The sequence below is a fragment of the Clarias gariepinus genome, chromosome 19 (genome assembly GCF_024256425.1).
Source record: "Clarias gariepinus isolate MV-2021 ecotype Netherlands chromosome 19, CGAR_prim_01v2, whole genome shotgun sequence".
In the NCBI taxonomy this organism is placed as follows: Eukaryota; Metazoa; Chordata; class Actinopteri; order Siluriformes; family Clariidae; genus Clarias; species Clarias gariepinus.
In genome coordinates, this window is record NC_071118.1 from 5975545 (window position 1) to 5996783 (window position 21239).

Here is a 21239-nt window from a genome sequence, read left to right on the forward strand (position 1 = left end):
TTTGCTCCCATCAGTCTGGAATGGATTATAAGTAATAAATTTAGTTTGAAAAAATAAATGTAGGAACGTAAATATAGTAACTACTGTGTGGAAATTGGTTGCTTCTAAAGTATTTCAACATTTTCAGCATTTGACTGTAATTAACTTTAAGATATTTTGTTTATAACAGAAACTATGCATCAAGTAGCCTGTAGTCATGATTATATAATTTCTTTATACACAAACATTATGGTTTCACTGTCTGTTCTATTATCATGTATTTTCACAGAAAGCACATTTCAAGATCTTTGCAGAGGTCAGAGGTTATTTTTTTTATCAACCAATCACAGTCCTTGAATTGCTGCATCATCCCTAGCAACTGGGTCAACCACGCCTCCCCACTAAGATAAAAGGTTTTGTACATTCCTTACTCCGAGTTGCTCTGCGAAGTTTCCTAAATCACTTTTAGTCTAGGACGCCCAGCTAGGACTTTTTAAGCTAAGATAGGAGCTCTCTGAGGGAATTCTAAGAAGCTTTGTGAATACGGGCCCTGGCTCACAATTTCAGTTTCAGTTCATCCCAAAGGTGCTTAATTGGGTTGAGATCACAGGGCTCTGTGCAGGCCAGTCAAGTTCTTCATTTAACCATGTCTTTATAGTGCTTGCTTTGTGCACTGGGGCATATTCATGTTGAAATATAAAAGGGTCTTTCCCGAACTGTTGCCACGAAGTTGGAGGGAAGCAGTGCATTGTCTAAGATGTCTTGGTATGCTGAAGTCCTTCACTGGGGAAAAGGGGCCTGATTAAAACACGGGAATACAATAATTAACAGGGTTGGACAAATACTTTTGTCCATATAGTGTATTTGTCGTCACCATCCCTAAGGTGTACCGCAAAGGATGGGCTTGTCTCTTTAAGAATCCTGCGCATCTCCTCCTCCTCTCAGTGACTCCCTGACGCATTGCAGGTGGACGGGAACCAATCAAATCTTTTCTTTCTGGTCAGCTGATACGCACCAACCGCCTTCTATATATATATAAATCCGCTCATAGCGCTATTCAAGCTTTCAGCGCAGTGTGTAGATAATTAACTGTAAGCTAGTTTAATAAAAAAACAAAACAACAACAAAAAATATATAAAAGCAATATTTTAGGTATACTTAAAGGGTTTAAGTATTAGCAGGTCGGCTTGGTTGAATTTACGTGTTGCGGTATCGCGCAGGCGCACCATAGCGACGGCTTGGTTGCTAAGGGGTGCGGTGGCGCGCTTTCGACCCAATAACGGAGGCGGAGTGATCGGCAAATTCGGGCGCACAGAAGCGGTTAGCTGCGGGGAGGAAAGCGGAACACGGGCGAGAATTCTGCTGCGTAATATAACCTCCGCGAAGAGCGAAACAACCGTCTAAATAGCGAACAGTAACAATGGTGAGTGGATCATCTTTTAGTTTGAACCAAAGTAAAAATAAATACGCGTTAAAACACAAATCTGGTGTTTGGCTAACCTTTAAAGCTAGCTTACAATTGAATCGACTGCTGCAGTGCATTAGCCAGGCGGCTAGCTCACCTCACCTCAGAGCAGCGCAGCATGTTAAGCTTTCCGCTCTTCCGTATCGTATTTACGTCAATCCATATATACACTTATTACATAATCTTTTAATTATTTTGAGAATAAGAAATTAACGCCATTAATCCAGAGGGCTAAGACAAGTTCATGCAAGCATTACACGCGAAAGCTAACAGAGCTAAGCAGAATGTATGCGTATTTAATATTGCGATAGTAGCTAAGCTACGCAGCACACATCTCGCGTCAAATCTAACTATTATGATCATATAGACAATAATGATTGTATGATTTCATTTTAGATCTTTAAACTGAGGCAAACCAGAATAGAAAGAGATTGAGACAACACACACACACACACACAAATGAAACGTAATGGTTCCCATTTTCTCATCAGCATGATTTCTGTTGCTCCATTCATTCTTGAGGTTAGGTTTATGATGCCATTAATTGGATTCTGGATGGTTTGTCCTAATGGACTCTCTGTCTCTGCCACATGGAGGCTCTACACCAGTTCTTTGGTAAATGGATAGATGGATGCTTTATTGATTCTGAAGATTTCCCAGTGTTCCTGTGGAGATGCAGATAATTTCAAGTTCGTTAGAACCATTGAGGAACCATTAAACCAAAGTCTGTTAATCCAAGGTGACCACCATCGCCAGCGTCCTGTAATTTGTAGTACTCTGAATTTCCTCAGAAAGTGAAAGGCATGTGCATTGGTGGTTCAGTAATAGGTTTCTCGGTGCAATTCCCACCCAACGCCTTACAACATTATGCTGAGGTCGAACATGGAAATGTCACGTTAAATCACGGGGACCCTTCGGATATTTGTTACTTTTAACCTGTTATTGAGACCCCCCTCCCCCCCCCCCCCCCAAACTACGGTGTATAACTCTTGGTTGCTCTGTTTTCAGGCTGATCAGCTTACCGAAGAGCAGATTGCTGGTAATTAAACATGTTTTTAGGCATTTTAATTAACATGCGCATGTATGTTTTCTTTTTGTATAATGATTGCTGACCAGTCATTTATTCTTTGTATTTGTCTAGAATTTAAGGAGGCCTTCTCACTATTCGATAAAGACGGTGATGGCACCATTACCACCAAAGAGCTGGGCACAGTGATGCGCTCTCTCGGGCAGAACCCTACTGAGGCCGAGCTCCAGGACATGATCAACGAGGTTGATGCTGATGGTGAGGGGGTGAATTGATCCACCCGGTTGGGTGTAAATGTCCACAGTTGGGTATTTACTAGCGACTAATCAGGTCTGTAACACAGGTAACGGAACAATTGACTTTCCTGAGTTCCTCACCATGATGGCAAGGAAGATGAAGGACACTGATAGTGAGGAGGAAATCAGAGAAGCGTTCCGGGTTTTTGACAAGGTATAATTTCAGATGTAAAGCTCAGTGTATGTACCAGGTTAAATGTTTTCCAAATATTTTTTTATATTGGGTTTGAATATTTGCTTCTGGTTAGGACGGAAATGGCTACATTAGCGCCGCAGAGTTGCGTCATGTCATGACAAACCTAGGAGAAAAGCTGACCGATGAAGAGGTAGACGAGATGATCCGGGAGGCAGATATCGATGGGGACGGCCAGGTCAACTATGAAGGTTGGTATTACTTATTTTTTCTAATTTATTTATTTAAGGATCACTATTGTAGTTTTGATTAAAAGGTGATCTTTTTTACATTGAACCTAAATGTTGTATGTTGAGCTTTAAGCTTTCTCTTTAATGAGAATTGTCTAATTATAAACCAAGCATATTTAATAATGGAGGTGTTAAAATTTATTGACATGAATTTTAAATACCCATGCTCATTGCTATGATAAACTGTCCTCCTTGAATGTTTAAACCTCTGTATTAACACACAAAATATGGGTTTATTTTGGCTTTGTGATATGACGCACAAAGTCATCCAAACATGGATGTTTTACAGTATTGTTGGTTTTGCTGGAAGTTTCTCTTGAAACCCTCCATAAACTTAGAAGCTTCCTGTCCCTTGCAGAGTTCGTCCAGATGATGACTGCGAAGTAAAACTGGAAACCCAAAGGACTACAGCAGACCAAACAGTGGGCAGCACACTCACTGTCGACCTTCAACAAGCATTCACACCGTCCTCCTACCGCTTTCTATGAATTAGTTCACACTCCCTTTTTCCTCTTTCCTTCAGTTTAACTCTTCTGTCCTCTGCTCTGCCTGTTTTCCCTTGTCTTCCCTCTCTTCCCCTTTCCCAAACTTTTCTTTTTGACCTTTACCTTATGATTATTCCATAAAAATCAAAGAACTGTTTACATATAATCTAAGATGAGGAAGAAAAAAAAGCTTAAATATATGATGTAATACATGTATCCATATTTTAAAACTTATATAACATATACTATGGCGAACAGCAAAATGCATGCTTTATTTGGTTTTGGCATGTTTCTGTGCTTCTCTGCTTGCCTTGATTTTTCGAAACTTGCTCGCTCTCCTTTAACTCTGCATGTTTCTCATGCAACCTCTGCTCAGTGGTCTTAGAACTGTATGGTGACCAACCATTCATGGATATCAGGGGCTTTTATTGATAAGTGGTCCAAAAATGTACACGTAGTGTTAGTTGAATAGTTGCAGTTTAGCGTAATTGAGTCGGTAGTAACTACACAGACTAGATCCTGAGAACCTTTTAGGGTGGAAAGGGGAGGGGAAAAAAAAGAAAAAGGAGAGGGTGTGGAAAGGGGGTGGGGATGATTCGGCCTAGGATAGCCCAGGCATAATTAGGGCAGCAATATTTTGTAATTCTACTACTTCTGCGTACCTTTTAGAAAAGGACAAAGGCAGACACTAAGCGACAGGGTTTTATTCCTAAACACACAAGCCTGTTCGGGGGGGGGCTCTATTGTTCCTGTTCCAAGTAAACACCATGATGTGTTCTAGGCACGAGAGGTCTGATGGCTCATGTCGGAGGATTTCCCAGCTGTTCAACACAATTTTGTTTTTTATAGGCTGAATTTAGTTGTTTTGAGCGGTTGCTGTGTGTAAGTTTTCGTATTGACGATGTAAAATAACTTCCACGTGAACGTATGGTCTTTAGATTTTTATGCTGCACTGTGTCCAATCCATCAATACATTCATGTCCTGTAGCTTATTCAATGGACCATTTCTGGGTTGGGAATAAACGCACTTAAGTTGTGTACAGTATTCTTCCTGCAAGGTATTGGGAAGTGTATGCATAGCAAGCACACTAGCATAGAAACTTAAACATAGACTCTAAGCGGGATAACGTTTAAAGGCAGGATTGGATTGAAATGCCCAATAAACAGTTATTCAGTGTGCATCATTTAAAGGTTTTTAATCATTGTAGCACCTGCTTAACTCTCATCCAGTTCATGAATAAGCAAAAAGTTAAACCTTAGGTGACTATGGAAACAAGTGCATGGTCGAAACGTGCAGGAAGAGTTCTGTATCATGCTTAAAATGTTGCATCCTCTATAGCGACAATCTGTCTTTTCTACTGTTATGAATGTATTTTTTTAAATGTAATTTTAACTGTTTATTCTAAGGGCTGGTTTCCCAGAATAAGCCTAACCTTGGACTAAAAAGGAGTTTCAATGTAGGCTTAGGCTAAGATTGGGTTTAACACCTGGACAAAACACCCTTCCTTCTTTCCTGCTCATAACATCACCTAGGGAACATTTGAAGTTATGCGTTCCATTGCAGAACTGTTATTCTTGCTAAATAAACTTCTGGGACTTGTGTTTCTATACTTGAACTCTTGTGTTTTTATAAAAATTTCCGCTCAGGAAAGAGCTTGCTTGTATTGTCTTGTTGTAGTTAGGTTGTTTTCTAATAGGTAAACCTTTTAATTTAAAGTATGTACTCCAATTAAGTATCAGAACCATTGAGAGGTGAAGAGTTTAATGTATGTCACATTTTAAAGCAGTTCGATGTAAAGCATCAACAATCATTCAGTTCCTAAAGTTGAGGTTTTTGCAAGCAGAAAAACTGGGCAAGCACAACATCTGAGTGACTGCAAGGACCAAACTAAGATCACAAGACATCTGGGTCAGAGCATCTCCAAAATGGCAGGTCTAGCTGGTATGAGGTGCTTAGTACCTAGCAAAAGTGGCCCAGCGAAGGATAACCCATGAACCGGCAACAAGGTCATGGATTCCGAAGGCTAGTTGATGGTTGGGGAGTGAAAAATAGACTGGTCTGATCTAACAAAGGAGCTTCCACAAAGTGGTCCGAGTGGTCATGCTGACCCTTGAAAATGACCAAAATTATGGAGATATGAGCATTAATGAAGGCAAGTGAAAAAGGGAGACAAGTTTGACAAATCATGTTTTCTTTCATGTCAAATGAACTCCTGGGTGAGTGTGCATCATTTAGATAGGGAAGACATTGGCCCCAGAATGCACTATGGGGATAAAGCAAATTGGCAGAAGGCGCATGATACTCTGGGCAATGTTTTGTTGGATTCTAACTTGGATTCTAGTATTCATATGGATGCTAATCTAACAGCTAACTTGCACTACCTGTCAAATGTTGGGACACCTTTTTTACTTTTTTATTATATATATTTGTTCACACTTTAGAACATTTCCAAAGACATCCAAAATAGGAAATCTTATAAAAGATGATGTTGAGATATGTCTGCTATTTGAGCTATAAAGCATTCAGGTTATTTATATATATTTCCTTGGCAATATCTGACCCTGGTAACTCAAAAGTAACTTATCCTCTACAAGTGAGGTAAGTATTTGTTTCCTTTTTGGGCCAGGCCTTATGAGAGACAGTTTCATCATAGTGGTTGCAACTTTTTTTTTTTTTTTTTTTTTTAAAGATACTGTACATTCAATGTTCTGGAGAGTTTTCAACTAGACCATCCTTCATGTCTTACAGTGATGAACTGTTGCTTGCCTTCAAGATTTGTGAAAAAATATGCATATTGTTTTTTGGCTTTTCAAAACTATAGACAAGCAATGGAAATGAACTGTGTCCAATCAAGATTGTCCTTACATTGAACTCAACTGCCAGATTGAAGTTTCCCTTGTAGGCCCACCATGTTATTTGGTTTGCTTTACAAAATGTTCCTTCCTTTATTTTGCATAAAGTGTAATATGCATCTTATAGCATCAAATTTAGCAGTGCACAACCTGCATTTAAACTTGCTTTAACCTGCATAACAACTAGTTTTGCTTTTGTCCTTAAATCAGTGGCCCTTAGCTCATCAGCACACCTGAACTAATCAGCTAATTAACAGCAGTTTATAAACTGAAGTGGGTGATAGAGCACTAAAAGTGAAGCGGGAAAAGGAGACCCCAGGGCCAGAGTTGGGAACCACTGGCTCAAATTATTCTTGCATGGAATTTGGATGTCATGATGATGATGGTGGATTATAAATTGATTATTATTGTAAAAATAAGATGTGGGCATGATCGCTCAACATGTTTTTGTTTCACAGTGGAATGTGCTTAATTGTGAGGTCAAAGAAAAATGTTCTGTTATAGCACATTATTAAAAAAAACCAACATAACATTAATACAAAGGGAAAGGCAAAATTGACAGGGTCTCCTATCAAGGTCAGACTATGCCAAAGAATATACAGAAAGTATTATATACACACCTTTATCCTGGAGAGCTTTTAACAGTCCCTTGCCACCCATAGTTGATTGTTTTAGTTGCACTACCAGGGACTGGAATGCTTTAGTCTGAGTTAATCAAGGTGACCACAGCCTATCACAGTTGAATGTCAAATGCCTTTGTGTGCCACTGAGAAGGTGATTAGCCTTACCTGAGATTGGGCTTTACTCAGTTTTTTTTTGCTTATAATGTTGGCATTTTTGGTTTCACTTTGATGTTAAAAGTTGCACAAAAAATTGTATAAATACATTTGGATAAAACAAAAACTGTCTGTCTTCATTTCAGGCTGCAAAGCAACAGAATGTGATTATTTTACATGGGGTGATTCTTTTCTATACCCACTCTACATATATATTATGTAATTTTTTATTAAATAATAAATCCCTTCATAAAAGGACGAACACTTTGCAAGAAATGTGCCTGCATCACAGTAGTGGGGTTATTTAAACTATGGAAAAATAATAGATGTGTTTTAGAATGATGACCATTTATGACGTTCCTACAGTCGATAAAACGTGCGCCCCCCGCAGTACATTTTGTTATATTAAAGCATAGATTTTGAACCATGATTAGGAAGTTATAGAAATAAAAATGCTAAATATTAAGAAATGTATACATTTTATATTCAAATATGAGTGTGCATTTAAATATGGGTTTACTGGGAAGTTACTGAAGAATATTCTTCAGTAACTTCCCAGTAAACCCATATTTAAATGCATAATATAATAATTAATAATATTTATATAACAACATATATATATAAATGTTATGACTTTAAATCTTTATTAATCAGTATAAATCTCAGGCAATTTAAATCCTAAGTAGTACACTCATACTTAGCAGGAATAAACTAAGGCGCAATACAGGGTTTATATAAACTTATACAGGTTGAGACAGAGAAGTAAACTGACCTGATACTTAAAGAAAACTATAAATCGAATTAAATGCGAGTTTAAAAGTTTATAAAAGCTCATAAACGACATAAAGAAGCAGGGCGTCATGTGTAATCCTACGCGCTTAATCCCGCCTATATAGGAAGATTGGAGTAAAATGTCCAATCACAAGCGTACGATTTGAGTGACAGCAGATCCGACGAATGGCATGCCATCAATCCATGAACCAGCCAATAAGATAAATGACAAGTGGGATATAAGAAAGAATTCCGGGTGCGTGCGGTAACCAATGGGCGCGCGCGCGATGTCGTTTGCGTCATGATCAGTAGAAGTGCATGGCTGCACGCGATAAAACGGTGCTGAAACCGAACGATTTGGACTCATTCTAGCGTCCAGAAAGTTCAGTTATCCAATTTGCTGGTCACCTCCGGTCCAGATCGAGTGACAAATAATAATAAAGACAGTACTGAATACAGTGTTTACACGCTGTCCTCGGTAATAAACATTCACGTGCGATTTGTGTAACCCTCGCGGGCAGGTTTTTATTCAATGTGCATTTGAGCAGGGTGCGTAGGGTTGATATTCACAGAAAGTTGCGCTGGATCTGGACTTGAGACTCGGCGCATAGTTGTCATCGGTGCGGAAAATATATAAAAGGTAAGAGTGCATCCAGCTAGCCAACCATGCATACATGCGTTCATTCATTTATAGGAATATGTGTGTTGATCAATGCATTATTCCCACGTTTTAGTAAAGACATATTGTTTCTTAAGGCTGACAGTCGGTTGAAAGTCCAAGCTGTTTCTGGTTGCTTTTTGGCTTGCAAATTAAATTGCACTGGTTAGTTTTCGAACCTGTTATTCTGTTGGTCTGTGTCCCGAGAGCTGACTCTTTCTAACTATGCTTGCACAACGTCAGCAAGTGTTTCATGTGTTATCTTGTATTTCATTTTTAGTGACTTATTGAGATGTTTATAAAATTGACCTGTCTTTTACATGCTTACATTTATTTTCCTGCTTATGTAATAGTTTTTGGTAAAAGCTTGCCTGTAGTCGAGTTACTAGTAACTTGGTAAGCTTTGGTATGACAACTGTGTTGAATTAATTGCACAAAGCATCCAGGAGAAAGTTGGAGTCTCTCCTTATTGAAATCACAAGAGGTGCATTTGATTTGGAGAAACTCTAGAACTGGAATTTCTAGTTTGCAAAAGTGAACAGTTCTGAGAACAGTTCTAGAATTGCAGACCCAGTTCAGTCAAATATGTCTGAGTTCTAAAACTGCCCTCAGAACAGTACACTTTTGCAAACTACAAATTCTAGTTCTAGAGTTTCTCCAAATCAAATGCACCTCCAGTGATTTTACAGTTCTGAGAACAAATAAATTGCACAAGCTAGTTTCAGAACCTGTTTTATTTTTGCTTTTGTCCGGAACGCTCACTTTACTTGCAAATGTTGCATGTTACATTATATTAAATTCCCATTCATTTATTGAGAGTGTTTATAAAATGACCTGTCTTTTTAATGCATGTACTTATTTTCCTACTTTTGTAATGGATCCAAGTAAAAAGATTACTAGTCAACTTTGCTGCATGCATCTTGATAAGCTTTGGTAAGACGACTGTTTTGAATTAACAGCACCAAGCATCCAGCAGGAAGTTGGAGTCTCTCCCGAGTTTGACAGCAGCTGTCTATGTATTCTGTAATTAAAGTATCTCTGAACACGTCACTTCCTCCATGGAGGATTTCTGCATGCTATTTAAGTTCATGTCCATGGGAGTACAGTAGTAAGCTAACCTCAGCCCTGATTCAGGAGTCACTGAGATATGGGTATGCATGCATTTTGTCAATTAGAAGTTTCCTTGTTCTTTCACAAATGTAACAGCATTTAGATGGCTTGACTTTAATTTGATCCAAATTAATTGAGTCATGGCATTTCACACAGTTCTAAAAATTCGAGAACTGGAATTTGTAGTTTGTAAATAAAAGCAGTTCTGAGAACAGTTCTAGAACCTGGGCCTGTTTGAGTGAACTGGTTCCAGAGTTTTAGAACTGTTATCAGAAATTTTTGTGCCTCTACGAGGTCCAGTGTCAAAGTTTTTTTCAGTCGAATAAGCATGACATTTAAAATGTGAATTATAAGCTGTGTGACTTGTTAGACTTTTGCAACTTTGAGGCCATGTTAATTGACGCCTGTTTGTTTGACCAATCAGAATTCAGAAGTTAAAAGTGCAGCGTTTAATAGATTATAACTTTTTAGATGGTACTTTTAGAATTAACAAAATATGCATAAAGATAAATGCTTGAAGGTCTTACTTGCTCAGTCTATATTTACTTTAAATTTCCTAAGTAAATTTATGAGAAAGTAATAGCCCCTTAAACCTAATAACCACTCTTTGTGACAACAACTGCAATCCAGTTACATATTGCAATTGGATTAACTGGTAGTGAGTCTTTTACACGCCGTGGAGAGATTTTAGCCCACTCTTCTAATTGTTTAAGTAATTAATAATGACCTTTTTCACATAGTGCCAGGCAGGTTTGAACAGCTTTTTTCCCCCTTAATAAATGAAATAATCATTTAACTGTTTTGTATGCATTATATCTTTATCATTAGTTGTCTCTAAATGAGTCATCAGTGTAATTAAGCTCTTACTATAGAAATTTATTTAAATGATTGTCAATATAAGTGTGACAATTTGAATAATTGGCATTACTATGCTGTAATAGACAACCTTTTGTCGGATTCTTGCAATATGTAATGGATGTAATTTAAACGTTCAGCTAGAGTGATTCACCTTTACACTTTCAACAGTCTGTATTTACCAGTCAACCAGACTTGTTACAATTTACTTCGGGCGCTACTGCATGCTTCATTTACCACACTCGCATTACGCAAGTTTCTAAGGCAGGCCAGTGCACATGTTTAAATTTTAAGCAATTTCTGCATGTGAGGTTTTAAATGGCTAATAATGAAAATCTATATAGAATCTCCATACGTTGCCTGTAATTTCACCAGTGTTTAAATTTGATTATGGAAATGGTTTGAAGGAAATGGTGCAGTGACCACCAGGCATGTATAATGCAAAACAAATACAGTCTGTACTTGCCTGAATCTTGTTTTAGACAAGATGCAGCATCGTACCAGATGTTGCGGGCCTGTTCTTAAAGCTTTATTCTAATCCTTTATTATTTTTTTTTTTTGGATGAACAGTTTATGGTAAAAATGTGTATCGATATATTTGCTGGACATTTCTTTAGACTGTGCTGGGTATGTGAAGATCATGTTCGAAGTGCTCAGGGTTTCTTGATGTGTGATGAAAGAAGAAGAAAAATAAATCAACTGACTACATATCTTTGCTTAGTCAGTACTTCACCTCGGAGTGATATCCTCTAAAGGCCAGCAGATGCCGGTTAATACGATCCCGTGCCGGTGTATCAGGAAATCCGATGCCCCTCGTTGAATCATGCTGAGTGCAGCTGATAATGGAAGGATTTTTAGTAGAATTTTTTTCTTTTTATACTTTAGTTAAGGCTAGTGTTTGTAATACAGCTGTGTTGATTTAGAACATCACACATTGGGATGATTTTAACATGGGTTTAAATCGTTAATTCAATAAGATAAGCAATAATAGCAAAATGGGAAGATGCAGTACTCATGAAAACGGCAAATGATAGAGGTTGGTGCTAGTAAACTCAGAGCTTTGAGACATAATGCAATTAGTTCAGTGCTCTATACAGCTTTTATTGACTGTGAAAGAAGTATTGCTTGTTTGCTCGTCGCTTCTAGTGAACGTTTGGTCTGTGTATCTGCCATTCATGGTAAAGGTGTGGCTGCTGTGCCATGAAAAGACCTGTGGTGTATGAAGCAGTCGATGCCAATTTCAGCATGCTAGGTGTACAGCAGACATGCTGGGTGTGTGTGAAGGATTCACCTAATAGGTTGACGTGCCCTTGGGCAGGGGATGGGCTGTGGTAGAAAGACTAGAATTATTCCTCGGTTTACGAAGCAGCTCTGCATGCCGCGTGTTTACCTATCAGGCATGATACACGAGTGTTAATGCAGAAGTAGTGAAAGAGGTGTGTGTGTGTAGTGGTCAGCTGGAGGAAGTATGGAATGGTTGGTAAAGAGTTACACTTTAGAGGACGTAGCTTCTGTGCTTCAGTATTACAAAGCTTTCTGTATTTCATTAAAGATTGGTGGATCAGTGGTAGGGTTCTCGTCTGCCACGGCTAATTCAAGAGGTCAGTTCTCGGGGTGTGGATCGGCTGGTCTGCTGCGGCGACCCCTCAACTAGAGCAGCTGAAGGAACATAATGAATCAGAAATTAACATTTTTTTCCAGTGCTCAAAACATTTTAGAAAGCTTTAATGTGGACAGTATTTAATTTTAAATTATATGAGTACCTTTAAAGTTTTGAATAGGATAAAGCAATCTGGCTGACATTAGTGATTAATCTAATTTTGATTGTCGTGCTCTCAATACATGTTTAGTGTAATAGGTTTATAGATGAGCACTGTCTCTATAATAACTGCTCTAAGGCCAACACTGCGATAAACTTAAAGAAGAGAAACTTTCCTATGTGAGGGAATTACAATTTTAAGTTGAGTGGGCTTTTTTTTTATTTACATTTTTTTTAAACCAACTGTAGGAACGTAATTACAAGTTACAAACCACCTGGCCTCAAACTCATGATGGATGTCAAGAGCACGATCTACATAGTGTGATGCACACAGTCTCGCCCACAAGCACTCGATGCCCAGTCCTAGGTGGTGTTGTCCGGTTGAGGTGTCAAGTCTTTCCTTAAATATCTTGGTGAAACTTGGCTAGCCAGTTTACTGCTTGCATAATTTTGGCTTTTTTTTTTTCTTCTTTTTTTCCTAGTCTTTCTAGATTACTTTCAACCCCGCCCCCCTTCCCTACAAGTTGAGGCACCATAGTCGGCGCATTGTTAGTCTGCAGTGGAATGCGATCCTTAAGCGAGAAGTAGGTCATTCTGAGACAGCAGATTTCCAAGAGTGGGGAAAACACATTTACATGTAGCACATTTAAATAGTACGCTTGTAGACTGAATGGTGAAGTAAAGGGTAATGTTTTGGAGTATTGTAGTACTTATTCTTAAAACCTTTTTAAATAGGGTGTAAATCCAGTTGGTTTGAGTTTTGGTGCATTAATTAATTCATATTTCTGAGACCAATCCTAACCCCCCCCCCCACATATGCAAAACCCTTTAGTATTCCTAGTGTACTTGTTACTGGAAATGAATTATTCCATAGTACCAATTACAGTGGCTTAGATCAGAGACATCATGGCTAAATCATTAACCGAGTAAATGTCATTACAAATTTTATAAAAGATTTATTAACTCAGTGTTTATTTTGCGTAATATTTCTCCATGACGGTATATTTTTGTGTGCCACTAGAGGGCGCACTTCCAATTCAGGCGGCGCACATTCAACATGGTTTTAGTGAAAGATAAGAAATTACAACATTTGCCTTTCAGTTTGCCTGATGTGACTAATTTGTTGGGATTGTGCTCTAGAACTGTGCAAATAAAACTTATCAAGATGCATATTTCTCTTTTTATTATTTAATTATTTATGATTTAATAAATTACTGATTGTTAATGTTTTTGACTCTTCATTTTTTGTTTTTTTACCTTTTAACTTTTTAACTTGATTTACACCTTTATTTCTAATCTACACTTGCACAATGTGTTATGCTATAACTTGTATTAAATTATTATATGAACTAACAACTGTCATAGCCTATGAAATCCAACCTTCTCAGCTTTACTACCCGGTGTTACCAGAGTCCAGTGTATGAGAACGACATGGTAATGTTGAATGATTGTTGTACAACAGTCATTTAAGTCATTCAGTATCAATGTGTATATATGTGAATAAGGGAGCGTGGCTTATTTACTCAATGCCTAATGCATTGATGTATTATTATCTGGGAATAGTGCGAGATTATATTTATTTTTAGAAAGCTAAACCTTCATGTTGAATTAGGAAATGGGTAAATGAATAATCCTGGTCTTGGTTAATGTGTGGTTCTCTCATGCACCACTGACATAATGACTAGTTTTGAGAGAGGAATTTAAGTGTGAATGGACGTGTAAATGTATATGCAGTGTTCCAGTCAATGGACTTGAGTGTGTGTCCTACAACATGCCTATTGTTCCTGGGGCAGGCCTTGGGTCTGTGGCCAGCCTGACCAAGACGAAGACGTAATTAAAGATGAACAAATGGGCTGACTAATGTAACAGAGTAACAGAACAGTTACGAGTGTAAAAATCTTTTTTTTTTCCCCACTCTATGGTTCTGATGCCCTTCTATACTAAAGCACTTATCCCAGTGTTTCACTAGCGCTTGGATACGAATCAAGCTAGAAAGTTTTCTCAGTACACCAGCCGAGTTCCTGTAACGTGCTGGTGGATGATTGTGTGTACAGTACCCACAGAAAGACGTGTCCCTTCCACAAGTTATCCGCCAATTTTCAGAGATCAGAAGTTGCGTTTGCTGAATGTTCAGCTGAGATTGTCATTCACGGACATACAATGACTTGAACACCCCTTGTATAGGGATACAATATCACATAAATGTAATTTTTTTTTTTTTTACTATTTTCATTTTTACAAATTAATTACTGATGCTTGGTTAACAAACATATGTATTATGATCATCAATGTATGTTGTAGAAAAGTATAGTGATATGATCCTTTGCTACTTCAAAGCAGTTGGACCTTCACCCAGTTGTTTTGCAGTGTAAAGTTTTGCCATTGCGTATTCTCTCACACACACACACACTCGTCACCAAGCGTAGCTGAGCGTAGCGTTTGACCTGGTAAATATGTTTAGATATTGCCTCAGTGTGTTAGCATATACGATAAATGAACATGATGACCTTGTTCTTGCTTGCATGCTCAAAGACGTACTGTTCCACAGTGCTGTGTGTTCTATACCACGTAGCTGCTTCATTGTGTTGGCTAGAGCTGAGCGTTCGTAATTGGTTCTAGACCTGTTTCCAGGGACACAGGTCTCATTGCGTTCAGTTTCCCCTTTGCCTTTTTTTTTTATTCTCCTAGGGCATTTTAATAATGCTTGTTTATTCAGGTGTGCCTTTCTTTTCCCTTGCTGCCATGTTCCTCTTTTGTACGTGTTCCCCAGCCTGATCTAGAAACAACAGCGCAGAGCGGTGTCTAGTGTCTCTTCTGCCTGTGTGACAGCATGGTTTCTCACAATGGGGAGGTGAAACTTCTATACTCCGTGTAGATTTGTAAAAAAAAATATTCCGATACCAGAGCTTGGGTTTTGTTGAGCTTGAGCGCATTTGGTAAAAAAAAAAAAAAAAAAGTTAAATGAGTTGGCTTCATTTGACACGTGTATGATTGATTTCACAACACTCGAAATGAACTTGGCCTTCCTGACCACGTCCACTGTTACTTTATCTTATCAGAGACGGACCGTTTAAAAGCTGCGGTGTACTTAGGGACGTTGTTCGACTCCTAGACCAAATTACGAGTGCCGTTCAAGCCAAACTGGGACTTGTGGTATGAATTAAGGTGTAAAACCGGGTGACATCTTACAAATTCCATGCTAGTACGGTGGTGAGACTCTTAGCAACAGTAAAGACATTTAAATGGTGCAAACGTTTTTAAAGAAGGTCGTATGTCCATGAATGACAATCCCGGCTGAGGTGACTCGACGGCCCTTGTACGCGCTCTCATGGAACTTCGGATCATTAAAAAAAAAAAATTACCAGAAAGCTTGTCGGCAAATTGTAAACGAGATCTGTCTGGGGGAACTGTACAGACAATCATTCACTTGCAACTTACAGGAACTCCGCTTCGAGTTATTGTCACATCCCCCACAAAGTCAAAGCCATTAGCACATGTTTGGGAGTTCCTGGGAGGCCGGCGTTTCAGATGTGACCATTGCTCTTGTAAAAAAAAAAAAGTTCTACCTTAATGGTACCCGAGCATTAGTGAAGCATTGAAAGAATTGCATTAGCAGAGAATTTTATAGAAAAATAGAGGGGTGTTTTTCTTTTTCTCTTTTCTTTTTTTTTTTTTTTTTTTAAATACTCTTAAGATTGCTATCCTGCATAATCAAAAATCTTTTATAGAAAGTGGAATGTACTACATACGGTGAAAAACATTAAAGAATTCCATCCAAATTTATTTATTTTTTTTTTTTGTCATCTTTTCTTAGATGCTGCTGCAAGTTGGAGGGAAGCGTGCAGCCCTGGGCTTGTTGGCGGTGCGCAGGGCCTGCTGTCTGTCCCGCTCCGCTCACACGTCACCTCAGACACTGGAGTACAAACCCATTAAAAAGGTCATGGTGGCCAACAGAGGTCAGCCTGCATACCCGTTTCTCATTTTGTGCTACAGTTTGATATCTTCGTTTACAGAAGGGAAGGTTTTCTTTAATAAACAGACGTATAAAACTCTTTGCAGGAGAGATTGCGATCCGGGTGTTCCGGGCTTGTACAGAGCTGGGCATCCGGACCGTGGCGGTGTACTCGGAGCAGGACACGGGCCAGATGCACAGGCAGAAGGCAGACGAGGCGTACCTCATAGGAAGAGGTCTGCCGCCTGTCGCTGCTTATCTCCACATACCCGACATCATCAAAGTGGCCAAGGTGAGGAAGATTCCGTTTAAACTATAAGTGGGATATAAAGCGTGCGCATCTTTTTGTTTAAAAAATGACCGCTAAAAAAAAGTTTGGGAAATGTATTTATTATTCAGTTTTTTTTTTTACGTTTCTATACGTTTTTGTCCAAATTACTTGATTTTCTCTTTATTATTTAAATTGTATTTTTGATTGTTTCAATATTTAAGTATGAAATACAATCTTGAAGACTTAAATAATGGTGAAAACTTTAACTGAATCAAACTGATACCATAAAACGGTTAATTTCCAAGAGATATGTATTGTATTATTTTTTTTTTTTTACAGTTTACTAGTCTATACTATTATTACTAAGGATTTTTTTTATTAAAATGAACTTAAAATTTGTCAGTCATCCTGGACATACAAATTAATTTTCAAGTCCACTTCCAACTAAGTGTTGGCGTTAACACCCTGTGCTCACCCTGTACTTCTCAGGGAACTTCAAGCTGACCGAAATGCACACAGTGAGCAAATTAAGTTTTTAAAGCACTTGTGCGTTTATCTGGTTAAATAAATAATTAAGTAAATAAGCATGAGGTGCGTTCTAATCAAACTTCAGAAGTTTGGATTTTGCTGAGTTTTGTAGAATAACAGAACAGTTATGAGGGTAAACCTACACTTTATTTTTTTATATAATTCCTGCTACACTAATGCACTTATCCCAGTGCTTTAAGAATATCAGAGTGTTTTCTTTTATTCTATTCCTTGGGATTTCATGAAAGTTTAACGTGTACTTTTTTTATTCAGGTAACTTTGTGGCGTATTTAAAACAGTTTCCTGTTATTAATGCAAAAGGGAAATCATTCCATCCTAAAGACCCTCGAGTATCAACTTTTACGGATCTACTTCTGACAACTACGTCGTCCTGAAATAAACGACCTGCTACAGAAATCAGTTTTACCAGCATTACTTTAAATCAGTTTTACCAGCATTACTTTAAATCAGTTTATTATATGCTGTAGCTGATGAGCGTACAAGTCTGTCTAAAACAACCTGTGATCGGAAACACATTAATATAAACCCACGTCTATAAACATAAACCTGCAAATTAGTTTATTATAACTGCAGTTAAAGATTAACACCTTCTGAATTCAAGAGCAATGTTCAAGATCAAATTGTTGCACGAAGAGACGTAGTTTCTCTAAACCTTTTCCAGCACTTTCTTGTGTGTTGTAATGCTTATTGAAATGTTTAAGAAAGTTGCATTGGTGTAAAGAAGTGTAAAATGACTTGGTGGGTGTGTCTCATGTCCTGTGTGCAGGTTCTCACACTGTGGAATCCATTCATGTTCATGTCTAAACATTGCCTCCTTATTTTGAAAAGCAGGGCTCAGCCGTGTCCGGTTTCACGAACAACAGAAGGCGACGTTAATATTGTGAAGGGATTTGTTCAGTAATAATCGTCTGGTCTGCTGCCTTTGTAGGTTTATAACTAAGGCAGTTGAGTTTTGTAGTGCACGAGGTGTAGAACGTGGGGTTAAACATGTGCTCTGTAAGGTTTGGCTCTAGATGCATGCATCAGATTAGTCAGGAAGCTATAAAACATCTGTAGTAAATTGAATCTCTGGCAGAGGCCAGACCATCTCTGACGGAGTGAGGGGTGCTTCTGGCATCTGCTCTAATCGCAAATCTTGGACGGGAACTTCACCTGTAATTGATTATTTAATAGCCAGGAATTTCCGAAAGCATATGATGTAATGGTATCCCCTTCACTTACTCAGTGGGGACGGATTATGTTTATTTTAGTGCATCCATAGATAGCTGCTATGTTAGCTTGCTTCTGTCTTGCTTGAATAGTCCTTTTTTTCCCAACTTTAGGAAAATGACGTGGACGCTATCCACCCAGGTTACGGCTTTCTGTCCGAGAGGGCGGATTTTGCTCAGGCGTGCACTGACGCTGGTGTGCGCTTCATCGGTCCTACTCCTGACGTCGTCCGTAAAATGGGAGACAAGGTGGAGGCTCGTGCCATTGCACTCCGTGCTGGTAAGCACGTGTCACTTTCTTCAGCAGAGTACTCACCATAGGCGACATGAAGAAGCCTGAGGATTTAAAGGACACCCGTTATCCCAAATTGTTGTCATGTTGTCTCTGGTGTGCACATGCAAAAAAAAAAAAATAATCATGATTGGGGGATGATTAGATTTTATTCTCCCCAATGTGACCTCATAAGCAGATTCTCCTGCTTGTTGCTCAGATGTTCTCAGGAGGACTGTGGCTCAGCACTCTCATTTACATAGAAACTGAAACGGTGCACTTAAACAAGACAATTAGGTTTAATTTCCTTATTGTGACCTCATAAAAAAAAAAAATGCCCTTCTCAGCTCTGCTGTTTTCTGACATGGTGAAATATGGGACCTTTAAATACCTGGGCTTCTTTTAAGTAAATGCCCTGTTCTCAATTATTCTTCCGGCTATAAATGTCTAGATAAGCTCATGACTATCATTTTTATCCTTATCTTCATCCCAACATATATTATTTAAATAAAATATTCCTGAACGTGTAGCTTTACATCATTAAAGTGGTCTTTGCAAAATAATACCTATATATTTTTGAAATGGCCTAGATGCATCTTTACACCTTGCTGATGCCAAGAACTATAGATGTGTAGGAATAAACAAACCTGTGTTTTTCCTGTTATCTGTGATGACTAACTGGTAATGACTCATGTTTATCTCTGAATGTATAAAATATGGCAACAGAAATAATGCTATCGTCAGACTTTTTATAGTGTGTGGAAAAAGCTCTAGGTGCGCTTTTTTTGGTACAAATTTTGCAATGTTTTTATTTTCATGGCTTATAAATGAAGTCGGTACTTAAAACCCAGAGCATTTTGGATTCAAATATATAATTTTTTTTATTTTGTTAAGGCGATGATGTAAAAAAATACATTTTATTTTGACCAACTATGTAAATATGACCTGAGCAAGAAATAATTTGGTTAAGGTAGGCCAAAATATACCATACATGCATGATTAAAAAAAATGTTTTATGGTTGTTTTCTTGTTGTCTGTGACCAAGAAATATGAGCATTTTTTTTTATGAGCAAGTTCCACATTTTTGCGACATTCAAAGTTCTGATGGGAATAAAATGTATGCATTTCAAACGTAATTTTGGTTCTACCTGACCCATCAGAAAACCCTTATACACAATTTGAGGTGAGGCCTTCCTCATATAAAGAGGTGTTTTATTAGTTTTTTTTTCTTTCAAAATCAGCCAATGACTGATATGTGCAATAAAACTTGCTAGACATTTTCTCGATAAGCTTAGTTTAAGGGGGTGTACTGCACTTTATAGTATATTAATTGTATTAAGTTTACTTGCATTTTTTTTAATTAATTTTATTTTTTATGAAGGCGTTTTTGGTTTAGAACATGTATTTTGCGTGTGCAAGACTTTCATATTGTTCTATATAATGAGCCAAACCTGTTAAAAGTTTCCAAGTTTTTTAATGCTCTTTTTCTTAAAACCCATTGTTCTAGTATTATTGGGTTGCTTTGGCATTTTAGAAGTAATTCACATAGCGGAAATGATGTGCTTTATCTTGGTCTGTCTCTATTCTTTCTACGCAGGTGTGCCTGTTGTCCCTGGAACGGATTCTCCTATCTCCTCTTTGCAGGAAGCGCAGGAGTTCTCGAACACGTACGGTTTCCCAATCATTTTCAAGGCGGCTTACGGCGGCGGGGGCCGTGGCATGCGGGTGGTGCGGGAGTATGAGGTGAGTCGAGCCGAGGCGAGGAGACTGATTCTGCTTCAGTAATGCGGATTAGCATAATGTAAAGCCGTCAGCTAATCCACTCGAACGTATTATGTCATGGGTAAGACCTTTCTAACCCCCCCGGTTACCTGCTCTGGCATATCTGCTTATTATTGGGTTTTAGTGCGACCGTAGAGACAGTTCGCTTCAGTGGCTCGTCACAAACAGCATTTCTTTTGCCCTGGGATCAGCGGAAAGTTTCTGCACAGTCGTGCTTCGTAGGAAGTGATTGGTGGAGGATACGGGTAACGGCTGTCGCCAAGCAGCGAAATATCAATCCCTGATTTAAATTTTTTTTTTTTTTTTGTTATTGCACCAATCACCTTCTGTTAAATTTTTTAGATTTTGTTCTTTACCTTGTATCCAAAGTAAAATTCATATAAAGCGTTATATGTATTCATAAAGTATTCCGCTTTAAACATCACTCAACCGATCACATCTTAGAACCTGAACTTTTTTTTTCCCCCCATATAAACTGTTTTTTGGTGCTTAAGTAAACTGTATTTATTTATTTATTTATTTTTGAACAATGTCTCATTTTATTCAGTACCACTTTGGCATGTGTGTCTGTGTAGGAGCTGGAAGAGAACTACCAGCGGGCCTACTCAGAAGCCCTGGCTGCCTTTGGCAACGGAGCATTGTTTGTGGAGAAATTCATTGAGAAGCCAAGGCACATTGAAGTGCAAATCCTGGGTGAGTTGAACGCCATTTAGTGGATAATCCTCAGGCGGTGTCTCGTTACGCAGCTC

General features: G+C 38.4%; 2 protein-coding genes across 2 annotated transcripts in view; both read left to right on the forward strand.

Annotated features, from left to right (window-relative positions):
• The first annotated feature begins 1128 nt into the window (after positions 1 to 1128).
• On the forward strand, positions 1129 to 5283 carry calm3b (calmodulin 3b (phosphorylase kinase, delta)). The gene is made up of 6 exons (XM_053478263.1): positions 1129 to 1402; positions 2453 to 2483; positions 2586 to 2729; positions 2815 to 2921; positions 3016 to 3151; positions 3549 to 5283. Exons 1-6 carry the CDS (start codon positions 1400 to 1402, stop codon positions 3575 to 3577), a joined length of 450 nt encoding a protein of 149 aa, XP_053334238.1. The 5' UTR covers positions 1129 to 1399; the 3' UTR covers positions 3578 to 5283.
• A 3079-nt stretch (positions 5284 to 8362) lies between these two features.
• pcxa (pyruvate carboxylase a) overlaps positions 8363 to 21239 on the forward strand; it is a 161294-nt gene continuing 148417 nt past the window's right edge. The window contains exons 1-6 of the mRNA XM_053478152.1: positions 8363 to 8715; positions 16272 to 16413; positions 16517 to 16701; positions 18552 to 18717; positions 20306 to 20451; positions 21066 to 21183. Coding sequence (XP_053334127.1) covers positions 16272 to 16413; positions 16517 to 16701; positions 18552 to 18717; positions 20306 to 20451; positions 21066 to 21183 — 757 coding nt within the window. The 5' untranslated portion in view covers positions 8363 to 8715. The remainder of the gene's footprint in view (positions 8716 to 16271; positions 16414 to 16516; positions 16702 to 18551; positions 18718 to 20305; positions 20452 to 21065; positions 21184 to 21239) is intronic.

What these genes read in the sequence shown, in the direction of transcription:
- calm3b (XM_053478263.1), top strand. An exon ending in CGTTCCGGGTTTTTGACAAG is followed by an intron (nt 2,922 to 3,015) that starts GTATAATTTCAG and finishes GCTTCTGGTTAG; the next exon opens with GACGGAAATGGCTACATTAG. An exon ending in CGGCCAGGTCAACTATGAAG is followed by an intron (nt 3,152 to 3,548) that starts GTTGGTATTACT and finishes TGTCCCTTGCAG; the next exon opens with AGTTCGTCCAGATGATGACT.